We start from the raw sequence: 24,084 nt of genomic DNA on the forward strand, positions 1-24,084 counted from the left end.
ACCCATAACTCGAGATCTCTTCTCTGACCTCAGCGCCCACCGTCCCCACACTGGGCCTCCTGCACCAGACTGGAGCTCCCCAGAGGCTGTGTGCACCGCCTGGGAGCTGAAAATGGCCAGACCCCCGCCTGCCTCCTGGGATGGGGCTGGGGGAGGGCGAGGCCTGGGCATCGCTCTGCCACCCAGCCAAGAAGGATATCACCTGAGTGGTCTGTGGCCAGTAAAGACACAACGCCCCCCAAGCAACCTCAGAGAGAGCTCTTCACTGCGGAGCCTGTCCTAGGGCAGGTGGTAAGGACAGGGTTGGGCTGTCATCACACCACTGTGGCAACAAGAGAGGAGGACCCCAGGGGTGGTGCCCTCCACTCTGGGCTGCTTCCCATGCAGGCCTGGGGCTCTTGCCTTGGCCACCAGCAGGGCCTGGGGCCAGATCTGGACCATGTTGCACCCAGCTGGATCCGTAAATGGAATAATGAAAGGGCCGGTGAAACCCAAAGGTTAGGTAAGGCGGGACATGGGGCTAGGCAGGTGAACCAGGGCCCAACTCACCTGCCCCTCCACCCTCCCCAAACTCCAGGAGTGACTGCCCCTCCTGGGTACCACCCACCCAGCTGTGCGAGGGGGGCTGGCAGGCCCACCACAGAGGGAGAGGGCTGCCCCCCCCGGTGATGATACAGGCTGACCTGGCAGCTCTTGGGCAAGGCAGACCGCCCCTTACAGACCTAGATTGGGGGAGGGAGGGGCAGACCACCCCCTACAGACCTAGATTGGGGGAGGGAGGGGTGTCACCATGGCCCTGTGAGGCAGAATCCCAGGAACCAAGGCCTGAGAACAGCCCACTTTAGCGGAGACATTCTCAGTGTTCACTGCTGCCACACTTTATTTGTGAAGCCCCGGGCACAGCCCAGACACACATACAGCACATGGGGAAAGCACAGAGTGTCCCAGGGTCCCTCTGGCCCAGCCCAGCCCTGACCTCGCCCCGGCCCCAGGTCCTCAGGCCCGAGCAGGCCCTGTCCCTGCCCGCACAGCTGGAGAACAGGTGTGGGCCTGCCCAGACCCCCCACCTCTCCGGCGGGGCTCCCAGGCTGCGCCCAGACACCTCGGCGGCTCGAGGAGGCCCCACGGGGTGCAGAGGCAGCACTGTCCCAGCAAGTCCGGCTCCCAGACCCCCGGCTTCCCTTCCTGTCCACACAGGTGTGAGTGGCCACCCCCACCCCGTGGCCCCAACCAGAGCCGCCCCGGCCCCTCAGGCTGAGGGGTCGCACAGAGCGGGATGGATGGTAGGGGCAGGGGTGGCCAGAGGAGCTGGGCCTGGTGACAGGAAGCTGAGCAGCCCTGAGCGATCAGCCCCAGGCAGGACAGGACACACCCGGCCAGTAGCGCCCCAGGCCTGGTGTGCCCACACCAGGGGCAAGGAAGGCGGGTGGGCAGGGACGGCTGCCAGGGCCTGGCGCCCGCACAGAGAGCAGAGTGTCCTCAGATGGCGGCAGCTTTAATGGCACAGCAGCCTGCGGCCCTGGCGCCCGGGGGCCGTCAGCTCCGCTCCAGCGGGACCAGAGCCAGTCCAGCAAGGAGACAGGAAAAACTCAAACCCCGACCAGAAGCACACGCCTGCACATACGCCACACCGACACACACTCAGGAGACACGACACGTGAGACAAGCCCGTCCCTGCCACGGCCAGAGTCCTTCAGCTGAGTCCCTTCCCAAGTCATGGACCAGGCGAGGGACGGGCAGAGGCCGGCTTGGCGTCTAGACCTTGTACAGCGTCTGCAGTAGATTGTGGCGGGCAAAGGAGCAGGATTCCAGGGCGCCGTTGGGTCTGCGGGGAGAGAAGGGTCAGCGGGCAGTTCCCTCTGGACCCAGGAAGCTCTGGCTGCGTGGCGCCAGCTTCCCAGCTGTGATGCTACCCAGAACACACACCACACTTGGGTTTTCTAATTTTCCTGACTTTGCAAGGGGGGGTGTCAGCTCCTGCCTTTGTAGGTGGGGTTGGGGAAGGCACCCGAGGCCACATGGCCCAGAGTTGGCACAGAGCTGGGGACCCGGCCTCTGCTCTGCCAGACAGGCTCTCCGGGCCTCTCCAGCGGGTACAGAGCCAGGGAGCCTTCCGCAGCCACTGGTCCCCATGGGAGTCCCAGCTGGGCCCCTGAGAACCACAGGTAGCCAGCGAGATCGTTAGTTCTACCGCCAAGAAAGAACTGGTGAGGTGCTCAGGGCGTGGCAGGGAGCCTGGGGAGCAGCAGGACCGGAAGCCACGGACGCCTGGCCTGGTGCAGGCTAAGCCTGGACCCTGGACCCCCGGGCTGGAGCTGAGGGAAGGAAGCACACGTGACCCCACAGTCACGTCAGCCCCGAGCCCCCCTCTTCTCAAGTGGAGTACACTGAGGCCTGCACCAGAGGGCCGGCAACAAGCTGGGGGGAGGCAGTCTGTCACTGACCAGCCGGGCAAGGGTGTCTTCTAGGGGTTCGGGGTCCATGCCCAGCTCAAGGGCCAGACAGGAACAACAGGAGAACAGAGACAGCAGTCCCAACCAAGGGCTGGAAGGAGACACGGGCAGCCGGGGGTGGCCGCATGGGGACACGGTGTGGGGACACTCTGGACAGCCTGCGGCAACGGCTCCTGCGGCAGGACCATGTGCGGGGGGTGCACCTCAGCCTGGCGGAGGGAGGCCGGGCTGCGGCCCGCGTGAGATCCACGCCCGGGGCTGGGACTCGCCCTGGGCTTCAGCGGAGCAGCAGCTGCACGAGGGGAGGTCTGGGGTGGGGCGGGGGGCCCGGTGTGGTGGCAGGGGCGGGCTCCAAGCACCCGCACTGATGGCCGGAGACCCCTCCTTTCCCCTTGGCCCCCTCCCACGTTCCCCCAAGGCCCTGGCTTCACCAGAAGTGTGGTGGTCAGAGCCTCGGAGACAACCTCACCCACCCCTCAGTTTGGCAGACGGGGAGACTGCGGCCTGGGGAAGGCAGGGGCTTGGCTGGGGGCCACACGGGGCCTCAGTGAGGACTGGGATGAGCTCCCACCCCACCCCACCCCTGCTGGGCCCTGAGGTCGGGAGGCTCCTTGTTCCTCGACTGTGGCCACCACCCTACCAGGCCAGGACCCTCCAGGACAAGGCCTGGGCCCGCACATGTCTGGGCCCATGGCATCCCCAGGAGAGGGGCCTGTGGCTGTGGAGGGCCGGGCGAGCAGGCCCCCTTGGCCCAGGCTGCTGAGGGAATGGACACAGAACTGCTCCTAGGATGCTGCTGGGCATGGAGCCTGGATCGGCAGCACAGCGTGGTGTTCACTGCCGTGTCCCCACTCTCAGAGAAGGACACTGTGCCCTCAGCTGGCACAGGCCTGGTGAGACGCGGACGCGGATGCCGAGAGCCTGGGAGGCCCGCGTGGCCAGGCTGGGGACAGGGACGCTGGCCGCGTGAGCCGGCGGGCACTCACTTGGTCACGAACGCCAGCAGCAGGGGGGCCAGGGCCTTGGGGAAGTAGTCCTGCTGCACCACGTGGTTCAGCGTCATCAGCGGGCCGTACAGGTTGGTGATGGCCTTGACCTTGTCTTCACTCTGCCAGACGGACGCACAGCAGCAGGCCAGGTGAGCGTCAAGGTCACCCGGGGGACACCAGGTCCCCAACCCAGCCCCCGCTGAGCGCGCCCCACGGCCGAGGTCATGCTGAATCCCGCATCCCATCACGAAGGCCGAGCCTGCTTAAGCAGGCCCAGGCCTGGGACAGTGGGCGAGCAGCCCCAGCGAGACTCGAGGTGCTGGATGTGGGGGTGCACCCCCCCGCCTGGGCCCATGCTCCTTCTGGCACACCTTGAGCAGCCCCATGTGGATGAGGAGCTGGGTGAGGAAGGCGTTGGAGTTGAAGGCGGACGAGCTGAAGGCCTTCTTCATCAAAGCATCTGCAAGGCAGAAGCAGTTGAGAGGACTAAGGTCATGTGGCCCCCGGGCACACAGGCTGGCCCTGCTCCTGTCTCCTCAGGAGGTGGACTTGGCCACGGCAGCCAGACAGAGGGAACAGCCAGCACCAGGGGAAGGGCTCACCCCCTGCCCCGCCACAGTGACACCTGGGCCCGGCCTGGCCTCAGGTAGAACAGGCGTGGGCAGAGATGAGGTGAGGCAGGTCACCCTGGGGCGGTTTCAGCTAGTCTGTGGAGGTGGGGGGTTGGGGAATGAATGGGGGAGCAGGAGGAGGTGTGGCCAAGGCATTGCTCCCGTGTGAGGCTATTCTGGGAAACAGAATTCAGGCAACTTGTCCCCACAAATGCCCCAAGAGGGGCAGGGCTGGGCCTCAGGGAACAGACACGGAGACCCCCGCCTGGCCCTTCCCGCCCCTCCCAGCCACCCCTCCACCAGCCCACCAAGTGTCACCCGCTTCTCCCATCGCTTCCAGCCTGTCCTCCCCTCCCTGCCTGGCCCAGTCTGGAGGCTCAAACACTGGCAAGGTGGAAGGTGCGAGGTGCTGTGAGGAGAGTAACTGAGAGGATGGGGTGGAGAGGGTCCCGACAGGATGAGACCCCCTCGGAAGCCTGGGGAAGGCCTGGGGACCTGCGTGCGGGTGGAGGGGACGGTGGGTGCAGTGGCTCGGAGGTGGGGACAAGGGTTCAGCTCTCATCACCCCTCCTCGGAGAGGTCTGACCTTCCTGCAGAGGGCGCCACCTGGCCCGAGCTCTCACCGTATAGAACTGTATGGCTTTGGGAAGGGCCTCAGGCTCCCCATCTGCAAAAAACAGAGAGGCGAGCACCCCGCCCAAGCTACGCGAGAACCCGACGAAGCAGATGGGAGGGCAGCTCTGAGCGGAGCCGGGGCAGTGAAGAGGCCGGAGCTGTCCGGGACGCCCCCGCACGCACCTACTGCGTCCTGCACAGCCGTCCGCACCGAGGCTTCGTCCTTGAACACGGAGGACACCTTCAGGAAGGCGGAGACCACCTTCTCCGGGTCAGACGTGTCAGTCTGAGGACACAGGAGACGATGGGCTGGTCACCAGGGGCCAGGGGCCTTGGCAGACGTGGGCACCTGCCTGTGGCTAGAGGCGGCCTTGGCAGGACACGGGCCTTCGCTGGGCAGGGACACACTGTCCCCCCAGAGCCAGCAGGGGCCCGGCCACCACAGGTGCATAGCACCCACGGAAAGTGTACTTATGTTAAAAACCACTGTCTCCAGGGATCCCCTCTTGCAGTCTAACTTGATGAAATAATCCAGAACGCAAACGATGTTCACACGAAAGGAAACGTGCCTCAGCTTAACCAACAACAGAGGAAAAGCGGAAATACTGCGGATCCCCAGAAACTGTGGATGGTTTAAGTGCTACATCTGCTCACTGACACAAGGGCATGAGAAGAGCTGTCGTGACACAGAGAACGTGACTGGTGTTCAGGCAAAGGGCGGCCGCACGAAGGTCAGCATCGCACGGTCTCATTTACCACGGGGGAAACAAATCACACACACACAGATTACAGAGAGACATAAAAGGGAGATAAAAAGCCACAATATCAAGCCAGCTCTGCGAGTGGCCCCTTTTATTTCTTACAGACACACCTCAGAGATACTGTGGGCTTGATTCCAGACCACAGCAATAAAGCAAATACCACAGTAGAGCCAGTCACGTGAACTTCAGATTGCCCTGCGTGTTAGTCTATGAAGTGTGCAGTAGCATGTCTAAAAAAACAGGTACATTAACTCAAAAACACGTTCTTACTAGAACACGCTGTTGTCTGAGCCTTCAGAAAGTCATGATCTTTTGTTGGTGGAGGCTATCAAACACTGTGAGAAATACCAAAATGTGACAGAGACACCGAGCAAGCAAATGCAGCTGGGACCACGGCATCAACAGACTTGCTCACCACGGCTGCCACAAACCTTCCATTTGTGTAAAAAAAACACATGCAGCCTCAGCTTTCTCATCTGTCAGATGAGAGTAGAGGGTCTACATTCCGAGGTGCCACGAAGGTTACAATGACATCCAAGTACCCAGAGCGGGGGGAGCAGACAGGCACTGTACACTCCTGAGCTCAGGGTGACTGATGATCATCCCAGGAAGAACGGGTCAGCCACCCAACAGTGAGCAAGTGAGCAAGGACAGAAGTGGCCAGGGACCTGCTGGGGGGCCGGGGGCAGGAGAGCTGTTCCAGAAGCGGCTGGTCCTACAGAACGTGCAGGGGGAGGCCTAACCGTGTGCTCCCATGACAGTACTGCAAAAATTCCCCAACCCCAGTTATCAGAGATGCCCCAGGCCTGCCCGTCCTTGCGGCCCAAGTTGTGTTCACAGTGTGCGCACACCTGTGCGACCACTGGTCACACCCATTTACACAAGTTTGCATTAGATACAACAATGCTTGGCAGCCCTGCCCCTAGCCAGCCCCGAGCTGAGCTGGAACCTCCACTCCGGCAGCTCTAGCAGCCGAGGCCTGAGCAGGGCTGGCGTCAGTGGCGCTTTTACCTGCTGGGCTATCAGCACGGAACTCTTGGGCCCGAGGCGCAGCAGCTTCTCCGGGGAGGGGAAGGCCAGGAAGGTGGAGACGTCTGCAGGAGGCGGGGAGGACAGGACAGGAGCTGGTTCCTGGGGGACGGGCGGCACAGGTGGCTCTGGAGAGGTCCACGTTCAGACTCCTTGCCCAGAGGGACGCCCCTCACTTGGGCCGCTCAAGGCTCTGAGTCCAGAATTTCCCCAGGTTCCCCAAGGGTGAGGGGCCTGCAGAGGCTGGCCCTGGTCAGCTCCTCGTGTAGGAGCCTCTGAGGTGTGGGCAAGCACTTCCCTCAGACTCCAAGAGCCTGGTGCGGCCAAGGGGACCCTTGTGATGACATGGGGTACTGCACAATGACTCCAGGACTCAAGGGGCCCGGCCGGGAGCTGGAGTCGCAGCCGGGATGACTGTTGCTGGCAGGCGCCAGAGGCACCTGGCCATCAAACTGGACAGTCAGCCACATTCAACACAGCGTGGCCCTCCGTGCCCAACCCCAAGTCCCCAGAAGCTTTACTTGGGAACCTCTGAGGGAACAGACATGCCTCCCCGCCAGGAAAGGAACACCAAGTATCCAAGCTGGCTCATGGCCCGGCCACCGTCTCCAGAACGGGGGCCATCCCTAGGGGTCACCAAGATGAGGAGAAAAACGAATTTCCATTTTTGCCTGTTTTTTACCCTACTCTTTTAGAAGCACTTATATGCCTCCAGCACAACTGAAAACCCAGGTATGACTTTACAGTTGCTCTCTGGATCTGAGGTTCTACACCCGCAGATTCAACCAACTGCAGATCACGGAGCCGCGCTGCAGTCCAGTTACTGCAGACACCCACACACAAGCGGGCTCGCCCAGGGCACACCCGTGCTCTTCAGCGGTCTGCTGCACGTGACGTGGCGGCGTTGTACGTGTGATAACTTATAAATGGACAGACACGTCTGCACTGGGGTTAGGGACAGACAAATGCAGCTGTGCTGGGATGATTACTCTCTTCCACAAGGCAGTGCACAGCAGAGTGAGTCTGAGGTTCTGTGCCCAAGGCACCCCCACCCCCACCCCCCCGGAGAGCCGTCTCAGGGCCCCAGGACCCGGGGTGGGGCTCTGGCCTGCAGGACTCACCCCACTGTTCGGGCCCGGGACCTTCCTTGAAGGTGTGCTCGACTCCTCGCCCTGCTCTTCCTGCTGTGGCTCCTCCTCCTCCTCCTCATCTTCATCCTCCTCCTCCTCATCCTCGTCCTCTTCTCCTTCCTCCTCCTCCTCCTCCTCCTCCTCGTCCTCGTCCTCGTCGTCCTCACCCTCGTCATCACTGCGGAGGGAGGCCTGGCTGAAGCAGGCCCCTCCCTGCCTGGTGGCCCACGTTGGCCCGAGAACCCACAGACCCCAGCCGGGCAGGGAGGGCCGGGTTGCAGCTGCCCTGGACTCGGGACACGGGAGTCGCCAGGAGGCCCGGCCCACAGGGATGCCTGTGCTGCGGACAAGAAGAGCTCCATCTTGTTTGTCCCAAAGAACCCACAGTCCCACGGGGGAGATGGAGGAAAGGAAGCACACCCTGTCGCAGCTGGGTCCAGCGCCTGGCGGGAACACTGCCCAGGCTGAGATGCCCAGGACGGCGCCACCCCCGTCTTGCTGACCACAGGAAACTACGGTTAAGGGGGAGTGAGGGGGCCGCCCTGCCTCTGAGGAAGGCTGTTCCACTTCCCCCTGAACTGGGGGCCCCTCGAGCCCATCTCGGCCTAGTTCCTGCAGCAGCATGGGGCCTGGGCCTGCAGGGACATGACCGAGGACCTGACACGGGAATGACGCCCATCTAGAGATCAGACAGGCAGGCGGAGATGGCTGCTGACGGCCAACTCCCATCCAGACGGAGGAGGCAGCCCCCCGCACCCTCAAACCCAGGAAGACCTCCTCCTCCTGCATCAACCTCTTCCTTCTCTAGTCGACCTCCAAGACTGGTCTCAGGAACAGCCCGGGCCCATCCCACGGCCACTGCACCCCACGTCACTGCTGCCCTGCATACTTCACTTCAGATCAAAGCGCATGCCTTGGGAGGCCTCCCCGACCCTCCCGCTCCACAGGGTGAGTGTTCTCAGCCCCCTCTATGTCCCGTGATATTTACACGCGATCACTTGATTATCCTTGTCTCATTCCTCGATCCGTCGCCCATGGCAACAAGGTCCTGACTGTCTTGCTGTCGATCCCCTAACGCCCAGCATGGTGCCTGGCACACCACAGGGACTCAGCCCATGTTTTCTGAATGAATAAAGGGAGGAACAAAGGATCCAGTCCCCAGACCCCTACCTGAGGGACGCCAGCACTGCGGCCATGTTGAAGCCTTCCAGCACTTCCTGCAGCTGCTCACAGCCTTCTTCTCCCAGCATGTTGCCTGCTCGCGGGTGAGGGCCGGGGGTCAGCACAGGGCGGGGCCCTCCCGGCAGGCCGGGACCGAGGCCACCCCACTCCTACCATTGAGGTCCAATTTCTCCAGTTCCGCCTTGTCTGCCACGGCCTCAGCAACGGACAGAGCAGCCTCTCTCTTGATCTCACCGAATGACAAGTTCAGCTCCTAAAAGATAACGGGAAGGGTTAGAGGCAAGCAGACACAGGAGCCAGGAGATGGGGACAGAGACACGGGGACAGAGACACGGGGGACAGGAGACACGGGGGACCAGGAGAGACGGGGACAGGAGAGACGGGGACCAGGAGACACAGGGGACAGAGACACGGGGACAGAGACACGGGGACCAGGAGAGACGGGGACAGAGACACGGGGACAGGAGACACGGGGACAGGAGACACGGGGGACAGAGACACGGGGACAGGAGACACAGGGGACAGGAGACACGGGGACCAGGAGACACGGGGACAGAGACACAGGGACCAGGAGACACAGGGACCAGGAGACACGGGGACAGGAGACACGGGGACAGGAGACACGGGGGACAGGAGAGACACAGGGGACCAAGAGAGACGGGGACCAGGAGACACGGGGGACAGAGACACGGGGACAGAGACACGGGGACCAGGAGACACGGGGACCAGGAGACACGGGGACCAGGAGACACGGGGACAGAGACACGGGGACAGAGACACAGGGGACAGGAGACACGGGACAGGAGAGACGGGGGACAGGAGACACGGGGACAGAGACACGGGGACAGGAGACATGGGGACCAGAAGAGATGGGGACCAGGAGACACGGGGACAGGAGACACGGGGGACAGGAGACACGGGGACAGGAGACACGGGGGACCAGGAGACACGGGGAACCAGGAGACACGGGGACAGGAGACACGGGGACAGAGACACGGGGGCCAGGACACATGGGGACAGAGACATGGGGGCCAGGACACACGGGGACAGAGACACGGGGACCAGGGGACCGGGAGACACGGGGACCGGGAGAGACGGGGACCGGGAGAGACGGGGGACCAGGAGACACGGGGGACCAGGAGACACGGGGACAGAGACACGGGGACAGAGACACGGGGGACAGGAGACACGGGGGACAGGAGACACGGGGGACAGGAGACACGGGGACAGAGAGACGGGGACAGGAGAGACGGGGACAGGAGAGACGGGGGACAGGAGAGACGGGGGACAGGAGAGACGGGGGACAGGAGAGACGGGGACAGAGACACGGGGGACCAGGAGACACGGGGACCGGAGACACGGGGACCAGGAGAGACGGGGGACCAGGAGAGACGGGGGACCAGGAGAGACGGGGGACCAGGAGAGACGGGGACAGAGACACGGGGGACCAGGAGACACGGGGGACCAGGAGACACGGGGACCAGGAGACACGGGGACAGAGACACAGGGGACAGGAGAGACGGGGACCAGGAGACACGGGGGACAGAGACACGGGGACCAGGAGACACGGGGACCAGGAGACACGGGGACAGAGACACGGGGACAGAGACACGGGGACAGGAGACACGGGGACAGGAGACACAGGGGACAGGAGACACAGGGGACAGGAGACACGGGGACCAGGAGACACGGGGACCAGGAGACACGGGGACAGAGACACGGGGACCAGGAGACACGGGGACAGAGACACGGGGACAGGAGACACGGGGGACAGGAGAGACGGGGACAGAGACACGGGGACAGGAGACACGGGGACAGGAGACACGGGGGACAGAGACACGGGGACAGGAGACACAGGGGACAGGAGACACGGGGACCAGGAGACACGGGGACAGAGACACAGGGACCAGGAGACACAGGGACCAGGAGAGACACGGGGACAGGAGAGACGGGGACCAGGAGACACGGGGGACAGGAGACACGGGGGACAGGAGACACGGGGACAGGAGACACAGGGGACAGGAGAGACGGGGGACAGGAGAGACGGGGACAGAGACACGGGGACAGGAGACACGGGGACAGGAGACACGGGGACCAGAAGAGATGGGGACCAGGAGACACGGGGACAGGAGAGACGGGGGACCAGGAGACACGGGGACCAGGAGACACGGGGCACCAGGAGACACGGGGGACCAGGAGAGACACGGGGACAAGGAGAGACACAGGGACCAGGAGAGACACGGGGACCAGGAGAGACGGGGACAGAGACAATGGGACAGGAGAGACGGGAACAGAGACACGGGGACCAGGAGACACGGGGACAGAGACACGGGGACAGGAGACACGGGGGACAGGAGAGACGGGGACAGGAGACACGGGGACAGGAGACACGGGGACAGGAGACACGGGGGACAGAGACACGGGGACAGGAGACACAGGGGACAGGAGACACGGGGACCAGGAGACACGGGGACAGAGACACAGGGACCAGGAGACACAGGGACCAGGAGAGACACGGGGACAGGAGAGACGGGGACCAGGAGACACGGGGGACAGGAGACACGGGGGACAGGAGACACGGGGACAGGAGACACAGGGGACAGGAGAGACGGGGGACAGGAGAGACGGGGACAGAGACACGGGGACAGGAGACACGGGGACCAGAAGAGATGGGGACCAGGAGACACGGGGACAGGAGAGACGGGGGACCAGGAGACACGGGGACCAGGAGACACGGGGCACCAGGAGACACGGGGGACCAGGAGAGACACGGGGACAAGGAGAGACACAGGGACCAGGAGAGACACGGGGACCAGGAGAGACGGGAACAGAGACACGGGGACAGGAGCATCCACTCCCCCAGGTGAAGGTCTGAGATGAACTCTGTCTGGCCATACACAGCACCGCCATGACAAAAAGAACGCTGTTCACCCAACGACAGGACAGGTTCTGAATGTTCACTCCCACTAAACTGCAATGACCCGAGTCACTCTTCTTCTCTTTGAAAAGTCAGAAACCCTAGCTTGGAGGGGTGAAGAGACTTGCAGAGTCCTCAGGGAAGGAGGATGTGGACGGGCTGGGCTGTGAACCCAGGCCCACCTGCCCGGAAAGGCCTGAACCCTGCCCCTGCACAGCTGTCACCCTGAGCGCGGGGGAGCCGGGACCCCACGGGGAGCAGGCAGGGGGTCGGCCAGCACCTTCAGCTTCGGCAGGCCCCCGCGGATGGCGTCTGCGATGGCGACGGCACCCTTGGAGCGCACCAGGCAATCGCCGAAGTTGATCACCTCCACCTGCCGCAGGGTCGTCAGCGTCTGTGGGAGGAGGTGGGGACCAGGGTGAGGCCCTCCTTGAGCCAGCGTCACACCCCACCACACCCTGTCCCTCTGCATCCAGTCCAGTCGCCTCATCAGCTCTTCCTGTTGCCCCAGGGAGGCCTCCCAGCCTCTGGCTAAGTCCCTTCCAGGGCTCCCTATTACTCACGGGAGAAGGTCTCAAGAAGTCAGCAAGGCCCCCCTCCAACCCCCAGCCCTCAGACACACCTTGACCCCCGGCCTGGTCACACCAGGCCCAATGGAGCAAGGGTCACTCCCGTCTCTGGCCTCCCCGCGGGCTGTTGACCCCGTTGCCCGAAACACCCTTCCTGCCCTCCCTGTCCACACAAAGTTCACTTGTCCTGGAGAACTTGGCCACCACGTGGCCTCTTTCAGGAAGCCTGCCCTGCGTCTGGCTAGAACTCCCTGTGTGCTCCCCAATACTTGCACACGTCTCTGTTAAGACCCCACAGCAGGCTTGTGAGGTTGACGGGAGCGGCGGCGTCTCCCACCCAGCGGCCCTGACGCCTAGCAGCCACTGTGCTCCTGGCCAGCTGGCTCCTTCCTCCCCTCCTCACCCTCGGGGCTCCCTGAAGGCAGAGTCCTGGACTCCGCTGTGAGGCCTGCACTTGGCAGAGCACTGGGCGCTAGATGGGGCTCAGTAACAGCTAACGACACAGTCGACGAGGCTGACAGGCTGCAGCAGCCTCTATGTGGCCCCTGAAGCCAGCACGACAGCTGGGGCTGTGGCACGGAGGCCGCTCAGGATAGGGCAGCGCGGACACGCAGGGCTGCCCCCAGGGCCCAGGCCCCCGGGTGACAGATGCCCCATTCTGGACGCGTGCACGTGGCTGAAGCCACGGGATACATGCCAGGTGGGCAGGCCGGGGGAAGAGCAGCCACCTGCCGACGGGTCCACAGCAAAGACAACCACCAGTGCCGGCCTCCGTGGCCCACCTGGCCCTGCTGTGCCCCTCTCACCTTGGCCATGGCCACGGCGCCCTTCTCGGTGAAGGTGTTGTCGTTCAGGTTGATGACCCGCAGCAGGGGGTTGATGGCGAAGGCCTGGGCCAGGGCAGTGACGCCGGGGTGGTTGATTCCGTTCTGGGGCATGTGGACCTCCTCCAGAGTCCCGATGATCTGTGGGGGGGCAGGAGGGAGAGCAGTGGGCCCTGAGGCCAGGGGCGGAGCCAGGGGACACCCTGCGGGCAGGAGGGCAGCACCACCCACCAGGCATGGGAGGGGCTTGTCCATAAACAGATGGCAAAGCACCTGATCCTCTCCAGTCTCACGTGGGAGGCGTACTTGGGATTAGGACCGTCACCAGAGAGATGACTGGGATCAGAGGGGCTAAGTAACTTGCCCAGGGCCACATAGCTCTGAGCACTGGTGTCTGTCTGGCACCTCTGCACTGCGGGGACCCTGGGCTCTGGCCCAGTCAGCCCAGGCCTGCTCTGTATAATGCAGAGCCACTTGGTCTTTCTTTCCGGGGGTCCTGCTGCCTTATTGACACAGTACGAGTGGCAGCCCACGTTCCGCATCCTTTTCTGGGGATGAGGGAGCTTCCTGAACCTAGCGAACCCTCTCACTCCAGCCTTCCCACACCTCCTTTTCTCTGCCTGGAACACTCTGTCTCCTCCTTTTGCTGGCATTTTCTTGACAGGCTGACTCCTCATGCGTTCAATAGCTCTCATTTTAGATGCCTCCTCCCCCAGGAAGACTGCCCGGATTACCCTCCCCCAACCCCCCCCCAGCACTCTTCCTCTCTGCCCCCAGAGCACCTCATCCTTCCCCTCTCACGGTGTTCATCCCTCTGAAATGTCAAAGCTACCTTCCTGTCTGCATCCCAACAGCCCCCAAGATCTCAAGGAGAGGCCAATGTCCCAGTCTCCATCACCACCCTGGGGGGACTGAGGACAGGCCTGGCCTAACTCTGTACCCAGAAACCTTAATGTCTCTGGGCGCCCAGCACAGCGTGGGAATTCACAAATGAACGCAGGCAGCCCAACTGAGGCTCATTCCAAGTCAGGGCTCTTAATGTTTTCTGTGACACAGAACACCGGGCAATCTGGTAAAACCCAGGGCTCCCCCTCTGGATGCTTTTAAATTTTAAGCTAAATTATACAGAATAACAAATCAATTCAACTGAAAGACAACTATCAAAATGTTTAGAAAACTGCTTAAATGTTTGCTGTAGTCATACATATACCTCTTAGGCCAACAAATAAGACGACCTTGGTGTACCATTAACCTTAATGTATGAGAAACAAATACTTTTGTCTATTCACAACAGCTATCATTTGATATGAAAATACCTGTGATTCCTCCTGGTAACAAAGCCACAGAAATTTCTAAAGCTGAGGTTTACTGTCCACATTCACTATAGAAGGTAAATGCTGCATTTTATTAGCTCTGGTAGTGAAAACAATCATGCAATATCCCCCCCCCCCCCCCCCCGCCCTCCGCCTCGCCCACATTCAAAATGTCCCTGAACTCTATCCACAGACCAGTGGGATCCCACAGCGTGTGTGCTCGGTTGTGTCCAACTCTATGCAACGCCATGAACCGTAGCCACCAGGCTCCTCTGTCCATGGAATTTTTCAGGCAAGAATATTGGCGCAGGTTGCCATTTCCCACTAAAGGGGATCTTCCTGACCCAGGGATCGAACCGAGTCTCCTGAGTCTTTACCACTGAGTCTTTACCACTGAACCACCTGGGAAGTCCACGGACCCGAGTTAAGACACCCTGCCCCGAAGGACACCTGAGAGCACCCCCTTCAGCTGCAGCTCCTGCCCTCCTCCCCGGCTCATGGGCAGGTTTGGTGAGTTCCATCCCAGCGCCCTGCTCACTGGAGCCAGGGACTGCGACCCTACAAGCCGGGGTCGGTACTCACGCTGCTGAGGCACCTCCGCCCGTTTCCCAGCCTGGTAGGTCACAAACAGCACTGACAACTCACCCCCAGGAGGCAGATCACGCCACCTTTCAGACCCGAGTGATGGGGATCCTGTCCCGAGAGGGTGAGCTAGCAGCCTCGGAGAGGGAGGCAAGCTGCCCGAGGTCTCTTGGCCAAGTTCTAGAGTCGGCCTGCCACGCTCAGCCGGCCCCAGGGCAGGCAGGGCAAAAACCACTCACCCCAAAAGCTTCTGCCAGGGCGGTGGCTCCGTCATTCTCCAGACGGTTTCTGCCGGCCACGAAGACCTTCAGTGCCAGCGGTTTGCCTTGGGCACTAGACTTCCGATGACACTCGGTCAGAGCTGCTGCCAGGATCTGGGGGAGGCAGGAGGTCCTGGTCTTCAACGTGCTGCACCAGCCACGGCCCGGGTGGACACGGGCTGAGAGCTGCTCAGCAGCAAGGACCTCAGCTGGGCCCAACCTTGCAGGAACATGGGCTTTGACATCCACCTCTGTGTCCGCCTGTCCCGTCAGCCTGTGGGGCTTAGCCCCACGGTAGGGACGGGGAGAGGGAGGCACCAACACCGAGTGACGTGGGCCAGGGGCTTCATGGTCGGCCCCCTTAGTGTCAGGACCCTCTGTCAGGTGGGCACCATCACGACTCCCACGCTTCGGCTGAAGAAACTCGGGCTGAGAAAGCGACAGAAACTTTCCTACAGACACCATGCAAGCGGCACACCCTGGACAGAACCCGAACCTTCTGGCATCTCCTCCACGCTCCACAAGGCCTCAGGGGAGCCGGCCAAGGAGGGCAGGGCTCCCCCCACCATGACCCATCTGACACCTGCCCAGGCTCCGACCAGCCACACAGAGGGGGCTCAGCTGCTGGAAGTAAAAACCTAAAACCTGGTTTGCCCTGACCCTGGGGTGGTGCCAGGAGGTGACCTCTATCTAGTGACACCAACAGAGCAAGAGGTTACAAATACTGGTTGGCTGGTGGGTTGGAAATGAAGAGACCGCAGTACAGAAGATGTAAATGGTTCTCGGGCAGTGCAGCAGGAGAGACATTTACACACATCTGCTAGGCCCTGAGCACTCCTGGCCAAGGCACTTTCACACCTTGTTCGACCTCAAAACCAGGCCGGGAGGCAGAAGGTATTAGTCTTGCTCTACAACGAGGCAGCTGGGTCAGCGTGGCTGCACACAGCTCTACTCTGGGGCACATACAGGACCCAGGACGCCGCCAGCCTAACCCCACAATGGCAGGGGTCGGGCATGTGCTCAGGGCAGAGACCACCGATTCCTGCTGTAGGCCAGCCTGAGGGATCTGCAGAGGTGGCTCTACTCCAGGTTGGGCTGGACTGGTCTCCTGTAATGAGGCAAATACTGTTGTCTTAACACACAGCTTACTGACCCTAGACCGGAGGCGTGCGGCTGAGATGGCCCAGCGTGAGCCGCCCGCCCTCCCACAGGGCGGGAGGCGACAGGCCACGTGCAGGGCAGGCCACCGCGGCTCCTCAGCCTGGGCTACCTTGAGCATACACTGGCACCTCCTGCTGCTCCGACCGGCCACGGGGATGCCGGTTCAAACCCCACATCCATCCCTCGCTAGCTACGTTACCGGAGGCGCACGACCCAAGAGCTCTAAGCTCAAGTGCCGTTCTCTGAAAAGGCAGGGACAGTGTCACCCACCTTTCAGTAAGGGGGGGGAATTAAGGTGACATGTCTCCAAAGAGAAGACGTCCCTGTTCGCTGTCAGTTCCTACGCCCTGGCCCTTTGCTCCTTTTGGTCAGACTGTGAGGGAAAGAGAATGGGAACGCAGACTGGCGTTTGGCCTTTCTAGAAGTTGGGCCAGAAGCAGCCAGAATGGGCCAAGAAAAGAATAATCAGGGCTGCCCTCTCCTAGCCCATCTGCCCTGACCTGCCTGATTGCTGGCAGGACAGGGGAGGCACCCTGGGCAGGGCCCTGGCCAGGGACAAAGGTGAGCTGTACCCGGGCCTCCCTGAGTGGTCCCTCTCTCTGGGCTCCCCCCACCACGTGCACACGCCAGGCCTCACGTGGCTCTGGCAGCCGTTCCGAGAGCACAGCGGGTCTGGTGATGCCCAAACCCTGCGCTCTGCAGAGCCAGCAGGTTGGAGCATGTCTGCAGTACTGCCTGTGGGTTGCCAAGGCAACATAGAACTGAGGATGGTTGCTTGGCAACCCCACCCTCACAGATCCATCTCCTCTCCCCGCTGGCCATAGACTGCTGCCTTTGAGGCCTTTGTCCTTTGAAGAGAAAAACAAGAGGCGAATCATATCAGATGGTGCGTGGCCAAGGGCACATACTCCAGGCGTATGCATATGTACCAGGGGACGGGGCAGGGAGGAAGGCGGAGGACACAGGGATGTGGGGAGGGAGTGGCCGCACCCACCTTGCCACCACCAATGCCCATGCCACAGTTGTTGAGCTTGAGTTCGTGCAGCGTGAAGCAGGCGGAACTCTTGAGCAGGGCCTCGAAGCCTCGCACGCCGTCAGGCCCGAAGGCGTTGTCACTCAGGTCCAGCTCCACCAGCTGGGCCCCGGCCGTGATGAGTCCCTCCCCGAGAGAGATCTGGGCACAGAGGAGCTCATGTCAGTTTCATAGACAGGGACCAGGTGCTACTTCTGTGCCAGGCCCTCCCTGCCCTCGGGGGGCATTAGGCAGTTGGGGACCCGGCAGACACAGGCCATTTCAGTACAGAGCTGACCATGTTACATCGGACTGAAAACCCTGCAGAGGACTCTTAATTCAGCTGAGGCCTGGGGCTCAGTACGGTCATCCAGTAAAGCTTCCTCCAGGGGGCTGCATCTGAACTCAGTCTGGATGAGCAGCAGCCAATCATGGAATGTGAGGAGATTCCAGCCAGTAGTAAACCCACGAGCAGAGGGACACAGCAAGAAGCAGCAAGCTGTGTGTCTGCGGACGAGCCTCCAGGAGAGGCAGGGGTCAACTCAGGCAGGCACCAGGCCAAGAACTGTGAACTTGGGCCTGAGCTCAATGGGCTTGGAGGAGCATGAGGGGTACAGAAGACACAGCCCCAAACCTGGGGACGGCAGACAGACAGGCGGAAGCAGGCTGGAGGCTGAGCCCCACCTGGGATGTGAGACAGGGTTCCAGGCAACAGAAGGGGCTGCGGGGGCCAGTGTGATGAGAGGTGCTGGAGGGGAGACTGAGTCTCGGTGGGGTTCTCACAGAGGGAGGGGGGACCTGCAGAGACTGGGGTTCACTGGACGGGGAGGGAAGGAGGTAACACTGATGCCCCAGTGTTTCCGGCAGTGACTGAGCACCTAGGGTGGGTGCCCAATTTCCTGCCTCAGCCCAGGACCTGATGTGACCAGAAGGTGCTGAACGCTCCCAGGAACCTACCAGGCTGGGACACCTAAGTTGCCCAGGACAGTGGGCAGGGAGAGGCGGCTCTGCCAGGGCTGGGCATGGAGGGGGCAGGGGTTCAAGGTGAGAGGCGTGACGGAGACACTGCCCTTGACCCGGCAATGGACAGGGCAGCTGAGGCAGTTTCCATGACCCCCAACCCCAGATTAACAATGAAGGGCCATTCTCTGGTTCCCCCGCCTGCTGAAGAAAGCCCTGCCCCAGTGATCGGGCCACAGCTGACCTCAGCCCTTAAGCAGTCAGAGGCTCAAGCCCTCCCTCTACGCCACTCCACCCTCCCTGCATTTCACGGCATTCCCTGACCCCGAATTCGTATGCCTGTTTCTAAGACTTGCTCTCACCGTAAGTTTAGTATGGAGATCATACCTCCTGCAGAACTTGAGAAGATTAAATGCTAAAATGTAGGTAAAACAACAGCGCAGAGGCCCACAGCTAGGATCTCGTAAGTAAGTCTCCAACTTTTCCAACTTGAAATCCTTTTACACACATTTATATCAACTCACTTAACCTGCGCTCTGAATCCTAGCCGCACCTGGTTCGTGTCCACCCTCTGGGGCTGGTATCCAGCTTGAGCAACTCTGCTGGGGCTCCATCAACCTCCCACCCAGGGAGCCCGCCCTCCAGCGTCCCCATGGGGTCACATGTCCCATCCTGGATGACCCTTAGCTGTCTGCTGGCCAGAGGTGCTTGAGAGATGAGGCTAGCGCCAGCATCTCAGGAAAGCCAGAGCTGGCTGATCGGAGGCCTGAGAAGATAGCACCAGCACAACACAGACGGACCAGGAACCTTGCCCAGCCCGTGCTGGGAGGCTGCCAGCCCCGCCCCCTCCCCTTGAGCCCCAGGCAAGCCACGTTGGGTCCAGTGACCCTCCAACGCCTCCCACACATGTGCACAGGCCGGGAGCTCCACCCAAGCCAAGCTGAGCCCCAGGAATGGGGAAATGGAAAACAGGCAGAGAGAAGCCACCCAAGACGAGAACCAAAGCAGAAAGAGTGGTATCAGAGAGAGAGGGGCCAGAGGAAGACAGGGCAGCCTGTGTGCAGACTGAAGTCGAGAGGGACCACAGGACGCAGAGGAGGGGCTGGGATGAGGGGGTAATCATCTGGGGAGGAGACCCACGCTGCTTGTGGGCGAAACCTCTGCGCTCAGGTCTCTGCTGTACTTCCTGTCACTGGGCCGCCCAGTCTCCCAGGGCCCCCTGAGTCCTCACTTCCGGCTCCCCATGACCACCTGCTTGTCAGGACACAGACAGAGACTGAGCTCGCCTGGCTTCCACAGCAGCATCTCGGCCACCCCCAGGGCACTCTCAGTCTGCACAAAGAGGAGGCTGTGGGGGAAAGTCCCAGGAGGTGCTAAAGAGGTCTCTGCGGTCCAGGGCGCAGGCAGAGGCCACCTTCACTCACCAGGGCGGGAGGGATCTCCGACCGCAGCCTCCCCGTGAACATGTCGCTCCAGTGGCATCGCTTTGGAAGAAGAAGAGAGTTAGCTGAAACCTTCGGAGGTGGCCTTCAGGCAGCCCTCACCCCCATGGACCAGGGACCAGCTCTGATGGACGCTGACAGGACCTGGAGGCCCCAGAGGAAAGGACTGTGGGGATCAGCAGCAGTGTCAGGAAAACCCTCCACCTGTCCAACCCTCTGTTTCTCAGAGAAAAAAAAAATCAGGCTGAGAGGGAAGGAGGGGACTGGCCCCAGGCCCCCTGGCAAGGCAGTGGAAGGACCAGGACCAAGACACCAGACTGCAATTTTCCCCCATGGTGTGGGCCATAGCGACATGGGATGTGATCTTGGAGTGGAGAAATGGAAAGGAGACAATATAGAACCCAGCAGTGAAGAAGTTACTGTCTTTTCAAGTCTCTTTTCAACCCTCCTAACCACCTCCAGGAGACAGGTTTGGTTTGGGGTTGGTGGTCTCACCCACGCCTCCACTTCCAGCTCATCTGCCTTTTCAACAAAGGGAGAGAAGGGCTCAGGTTCAGACCCTTTAGATGGCAGCAACCTTGAACTAGAATTTAATAACACTCTGATTTCCTTTACAGTAAGGGATGTGATTTTCCAGTTAGAGCAGAGATCATATTTGCTTTTAAATTACTTCCAAGTGGGCTGATTTAAAGGCAATACCAGATAAATATCACAAAAGCAGTGGCCACGTGACTGGGTCACGTACCATGCTGGGGAGCAGAACTGAGGCTCCAGGCACACACCCCCACCTCTAACGCTGGGTCTGTGTCCGCCTAAAATATCACCTCTGGCAGCTCTGGCCTTTCCTGGCCAACCCTCGGAAAAACGGACACAGGAGAAGCAACTCTCCCCTGAAACTCAGGCCTCAACACATGAACTAGACCCAACCTTAAGTACTAGAGAAGTTGGTGTTGACAGAAGAACTTTCACATCCTCCAATAAAGCAAATCACTAACAACCCTGCAGACATTCTACACGGGTCGGCTCGGGAAGTTACATCTGTACGCAGGTGTGTGGGTTCAGAACTGGCAGCTCCAGCCTAAGCTCCTCCCTATAGACAGTGTTCTCATCTGGAAGCTTCCCCAGCCCAGCTCGGATGGGCTGAGGTCAGCGTGGGGCTCCAGGGCACGTGGTTTCCTTCTAGTTCTGGCTCAGCTGACCCAGGCCTGCTACTCCCTGATTCTGACCCCTGGTGTCTTATGTCTGAAACAGTCTTTAGGCCTCACTCATCTCCACGCGGGCAGCACAGCAGTCGAGAGGCTGGGGTGCTGTCTGGGGTCCAAGTCTGGGCCACACTCTGCTCACCTGGCAAGACCTAACGTGTGAAGTGCTGCAGGAGGGGAACTACCATCTTATCTCGCCTCAGCGCTGTGCCCACAAGGGCACCGGTGTCACGGGCACCTCTGCCCTGGCCGCTGCTCCAACACCCCCAGCTCCTTCCTGCAGACAGGCTAGCTTGAGACACTGCGGCGGGGTGACTCAAGGCCCTGGGTCTGCACAGGGGGATGTGAAACAGGCCCTACTCCCGCAACTCAAGCGCGCTCACTCCAGCCGGCCTGTGGTCACCATGGCAACCACCCAGGGAGGCAAAACTCTCTGCATCAAGGAGCCCAGGCGCCATGTGAGGCCAGGCAGTGCAGCCAATGAGGTGGTGGCACTGGGGCTCCAACCCAGGCCCTCAGATGCCTAAGCTCAGCTGCTGCAGCCTCCAGGACCAGGCACGTCTCCTCTGTCCCTGTCCTTCAGGAATCACCCGGGAGAGCCGAGTTCCTTCACAGGAAAACGTCCCAGCTCATGCGCCGGAAAAGGACAGCCCTGGGCAGGAAGCAGAAGCAGCCCTGCCTTGGCTGTCTGTTAACCTGACTGTGATCCTCCTGAGGACATGAACATCAGGGGCCACACCGTCGACCAGCTCAGGGCCCTCCGCTTCCTCTCACGGCCCTGGCCTCGTCCGCCTTCCCTTTCAGAAAGCCCTCGGGGCCACAGAACGTGTGCTGGACTTGGAAATGTGAGCACAGCTCAGCCTCTGACCAGCAGCAGGATCTGGGGAGGCTGACTCAGCCGCCCTGAGCCTATTCCCTTGACTCACAAGATGGAGACACAGCTTTATGACAGCACTTCTCTCAGAGCATGCTGAAGGACCAACATTCAGAGGAACCTGCTCTGAGAAACACCAGAACAGAAGAATCTCTGGGTTGGCCGAGGAGGGGCACTGCTTGCATCTAACCTTCAAGAAAGGACCAGCCATTCAGCTGTGAGAAGGGCCTCTAGAAGGCCCCCAGGGAGTAGCCTTCCAGCCACCAGCACCTGAGCTGAGGTGCGGCCATTTCTTTCCCAAACGCGCCTCCTCCGAGGGCAGTCTTTGCTCAGGAGCCGCGGGCTGGGCTGAGCACCTGTCAGAACAGCTCCCAGATCTGCGTCACGAACTGCAGGCTCTCTCCAGCTCTGCTCCTTCCTCACGCGTGGCCCGGTAAACCTCTCACACTCCTGACACCTTCTCCAGGTCTGTGACCGCCGGCCTCAGACTCATCACACGGGGAGAGGGGCACTGGCCAGCGCTGTGCTCTGGGGAGCCCAGAGCAAGAGGGGCTGTCCGAGGTGACCCCCCCAGGCCCAGGAGGGACTGGACACAGGTACCTGCCGGGGGAGGGTGGGCGTGTGAGCAGAGGCCTGTCCCCAACCAGGCTGGGCCTGCTCGCCCCCGACCTCACCTTCAGCTCCGACTTCTTCTCCAAGGCCTTGGCGATGACCCTGGCCGCCTCCACGCCCACCGTGTTGCCCTCCAGGCGCAGGGCCTCTAAGCCGTCAAAGTCTTCAATCTCCTTAATCACGTCTTTGGCTGCCCAGGGACCAAAAAAATCAGAATCTTAGACTTCTGGAGTCATGAGCCACAGATGCAGGAGCTGAGGCCCAGTGAACACCTCGTCCCTCACGACTCCAAGGGCCCCGGTGCACCTCCTGGGTGCCAGGCCCCGGCTCACCAAAGGGACTCGGACAGGCTCACAGTATAGCAGGGGACGTGGCTACTCGGACAGTTCCTCTGTAGTCGTTGGCAGTTAGTCGCTCAGTCCTGTCTGACTCTTTGCACCCCCATGGACTGTGGCCCACCAGGCTCCTCTGTCCATGGGATTCTCCAGGCAAGAACACTGGAGTGGGTAGCCATTCCCTTCTCCAGGGGATCTTCCTGACCCAGGGATCAAACCTGGGTCTCCTGCATTGCAGGCAGATTCTTTACCATCTGAGCTACAATTCCTCTCTAATGAGTGTTAAGTAATGTATGAGAGACTTGGGAACCAGGAAAAGGAGGAACTGGTTGGTGCAGGTGAAGAAGGTGCCCGGGGCACCTTGTGGGTGGTGTGGGGAGAACACCGGCAGGGCAGGGAGGCAGCACGCACGCATCGAGGGTGAAGTGACTCAGGCTGGTGTGATGAAAAATCCCATACACTCTAAATGCCAATCAACAGAGGGCAGGTTAATTCACTGGGGCGCATGATATAAACAGTTACACTGATGTCACTATGAATGAATGGCCACAGAGGTGTTTACCTGACTTGGAAAATAATCATCTTACAGTAATAAGTGAAAAATGAGGTTATCCAATGCTGTTTCGTCTGACCACTTTTAAAACGGTGTATGAATTCTCCTACACACACACATACACACAAAGTTTTAAAAACCAGACGTTAAAGCAGTTATCACCAGGTGGTGGGATTCTGGCTAAATCTGTGTTTTCCCCACGTCTGTTCAATGTACTCTCAATGTGTCTGGTTACAAAGCAGCTTTTTAAGTATCTGTAATTATGATCCCAATTACTTAAAAAAAAAAAAAAAAAGAGGAACTCAACTATATGTTTTGGGGAAAAAAACACAAAACTTGAAAAAAAAAATGCATCAAAATTAACAGTAGTTACATCCCTGGGCTGTGTTATAATGAAGATTATGTTTTTTTCCCCCTTCTTTCAATGCTTCTGTATGCTACAATGAGCATGTATTAATTTTACAATCTGAAAAATCACACAGGTTACGTGAAAGACAAATCTAGTCTGGCTGGCACAGCATGGATCGGGGTAACATGGTGGGGAAGAGATGGAGAAGAGTGTGACAGAGAAGAGGGGAACATGACCTTCTAGGCTACGACAACCACAGAGGGGTTGTCAGAAAGTCTGTGAAATGCCAGGACTTCCCTGGTGGTCCAGTGAATAAGAAACTCCCAATGCAGGGGGCCTGGGTTCAAAC

General features: G+C 60.5%; 1 protein-coding gene across 2 annotated transcripts in view; it reads right to left on the bottom strand.

Annotated features, from left to right (window-relative positions):
• Positions 1 to 853: 853 nt before the first annotated feature.
• Positions 854 to 24,084, bottom strand: part of RANGAP1 (Ran GTPase activating protein 1) — a 29,276-nt gene continuing 6,045 nt past the window's right edge. For both annotated transcript variants that reach the window (XM_065944594.1, XM_065944603.1), the window contains exons 3-16: positions 22,561 to 22,688; positions 19,793 to 19,852; positions 17,391 to 17,570; positions 15,215 to 15,349; positions 13,063 to 13,221; positions 11,968 to 12,081; positions 8,924 to 9,023; positions 8,759 to 8,843; positions 7,580 to 7,766; positions 6,441 to 6,560; positions 4,852 to 4,954; positions 3,814 to 3,902; positions 3,440 to 3,561; positions 854 to 1,825 (exon numbers count right to left, since the gene is read on the bottom strand). In XM_065944594.1, the coding sequence (XP_065800666.1) occupies positions 1,756 to 1,825; positions 3,440 to 3,561; positions 3,814 to 3,902; positions 4,852 to 4,954; positions 6,441 to 6,560; positions 7,580 to 7,766; positions 8,759 to 8,843; positions 8,924 to 9,023; positions 11,968 to 12,081; positions 13,063 to 13,221; positions 15,215 to 15,349; positions 17,391 to 17,570; positions 19,793 to 19,852; positions 22,561 to 22,688 (1,652 nt within the window). In that variant the 3' untranslated portion in view covers positions 854 to 1,755. The remainder of the gene's footprint in view (positions 1,826 to 3,439; positions 3,562 to 3,813; positions 3,903 to 4,851; positions 4,955 to 6,440; positions 6,561 to 7,579; positions 7,767 to 8,758; positions 8,844 to 8,923; positions 9,024 to 11,967; positions 12,082 to 13,062; positions 13,222 to 15,214; positions 15,350 to 17,390; positions 17,571 to 19,792; positions 19,853 to 22,560; positions 22,689 to 24,084) is intronic.

Source organism: Muntiacus reevesi, chromosome 1 (genome assembly GCF_963930625.1).
Source record: "Muntiacus reevesi chromosome 1, mMunRee1.1, whole genome shotgun sequence".
NCBI classification, from domain to species: domain Eukaryota; kingdom Metazoa; phylum Chordata; class Mammalia; order Artiodactyla; family Cervidae; genus Muntiacus; species Muntiacus reevesi.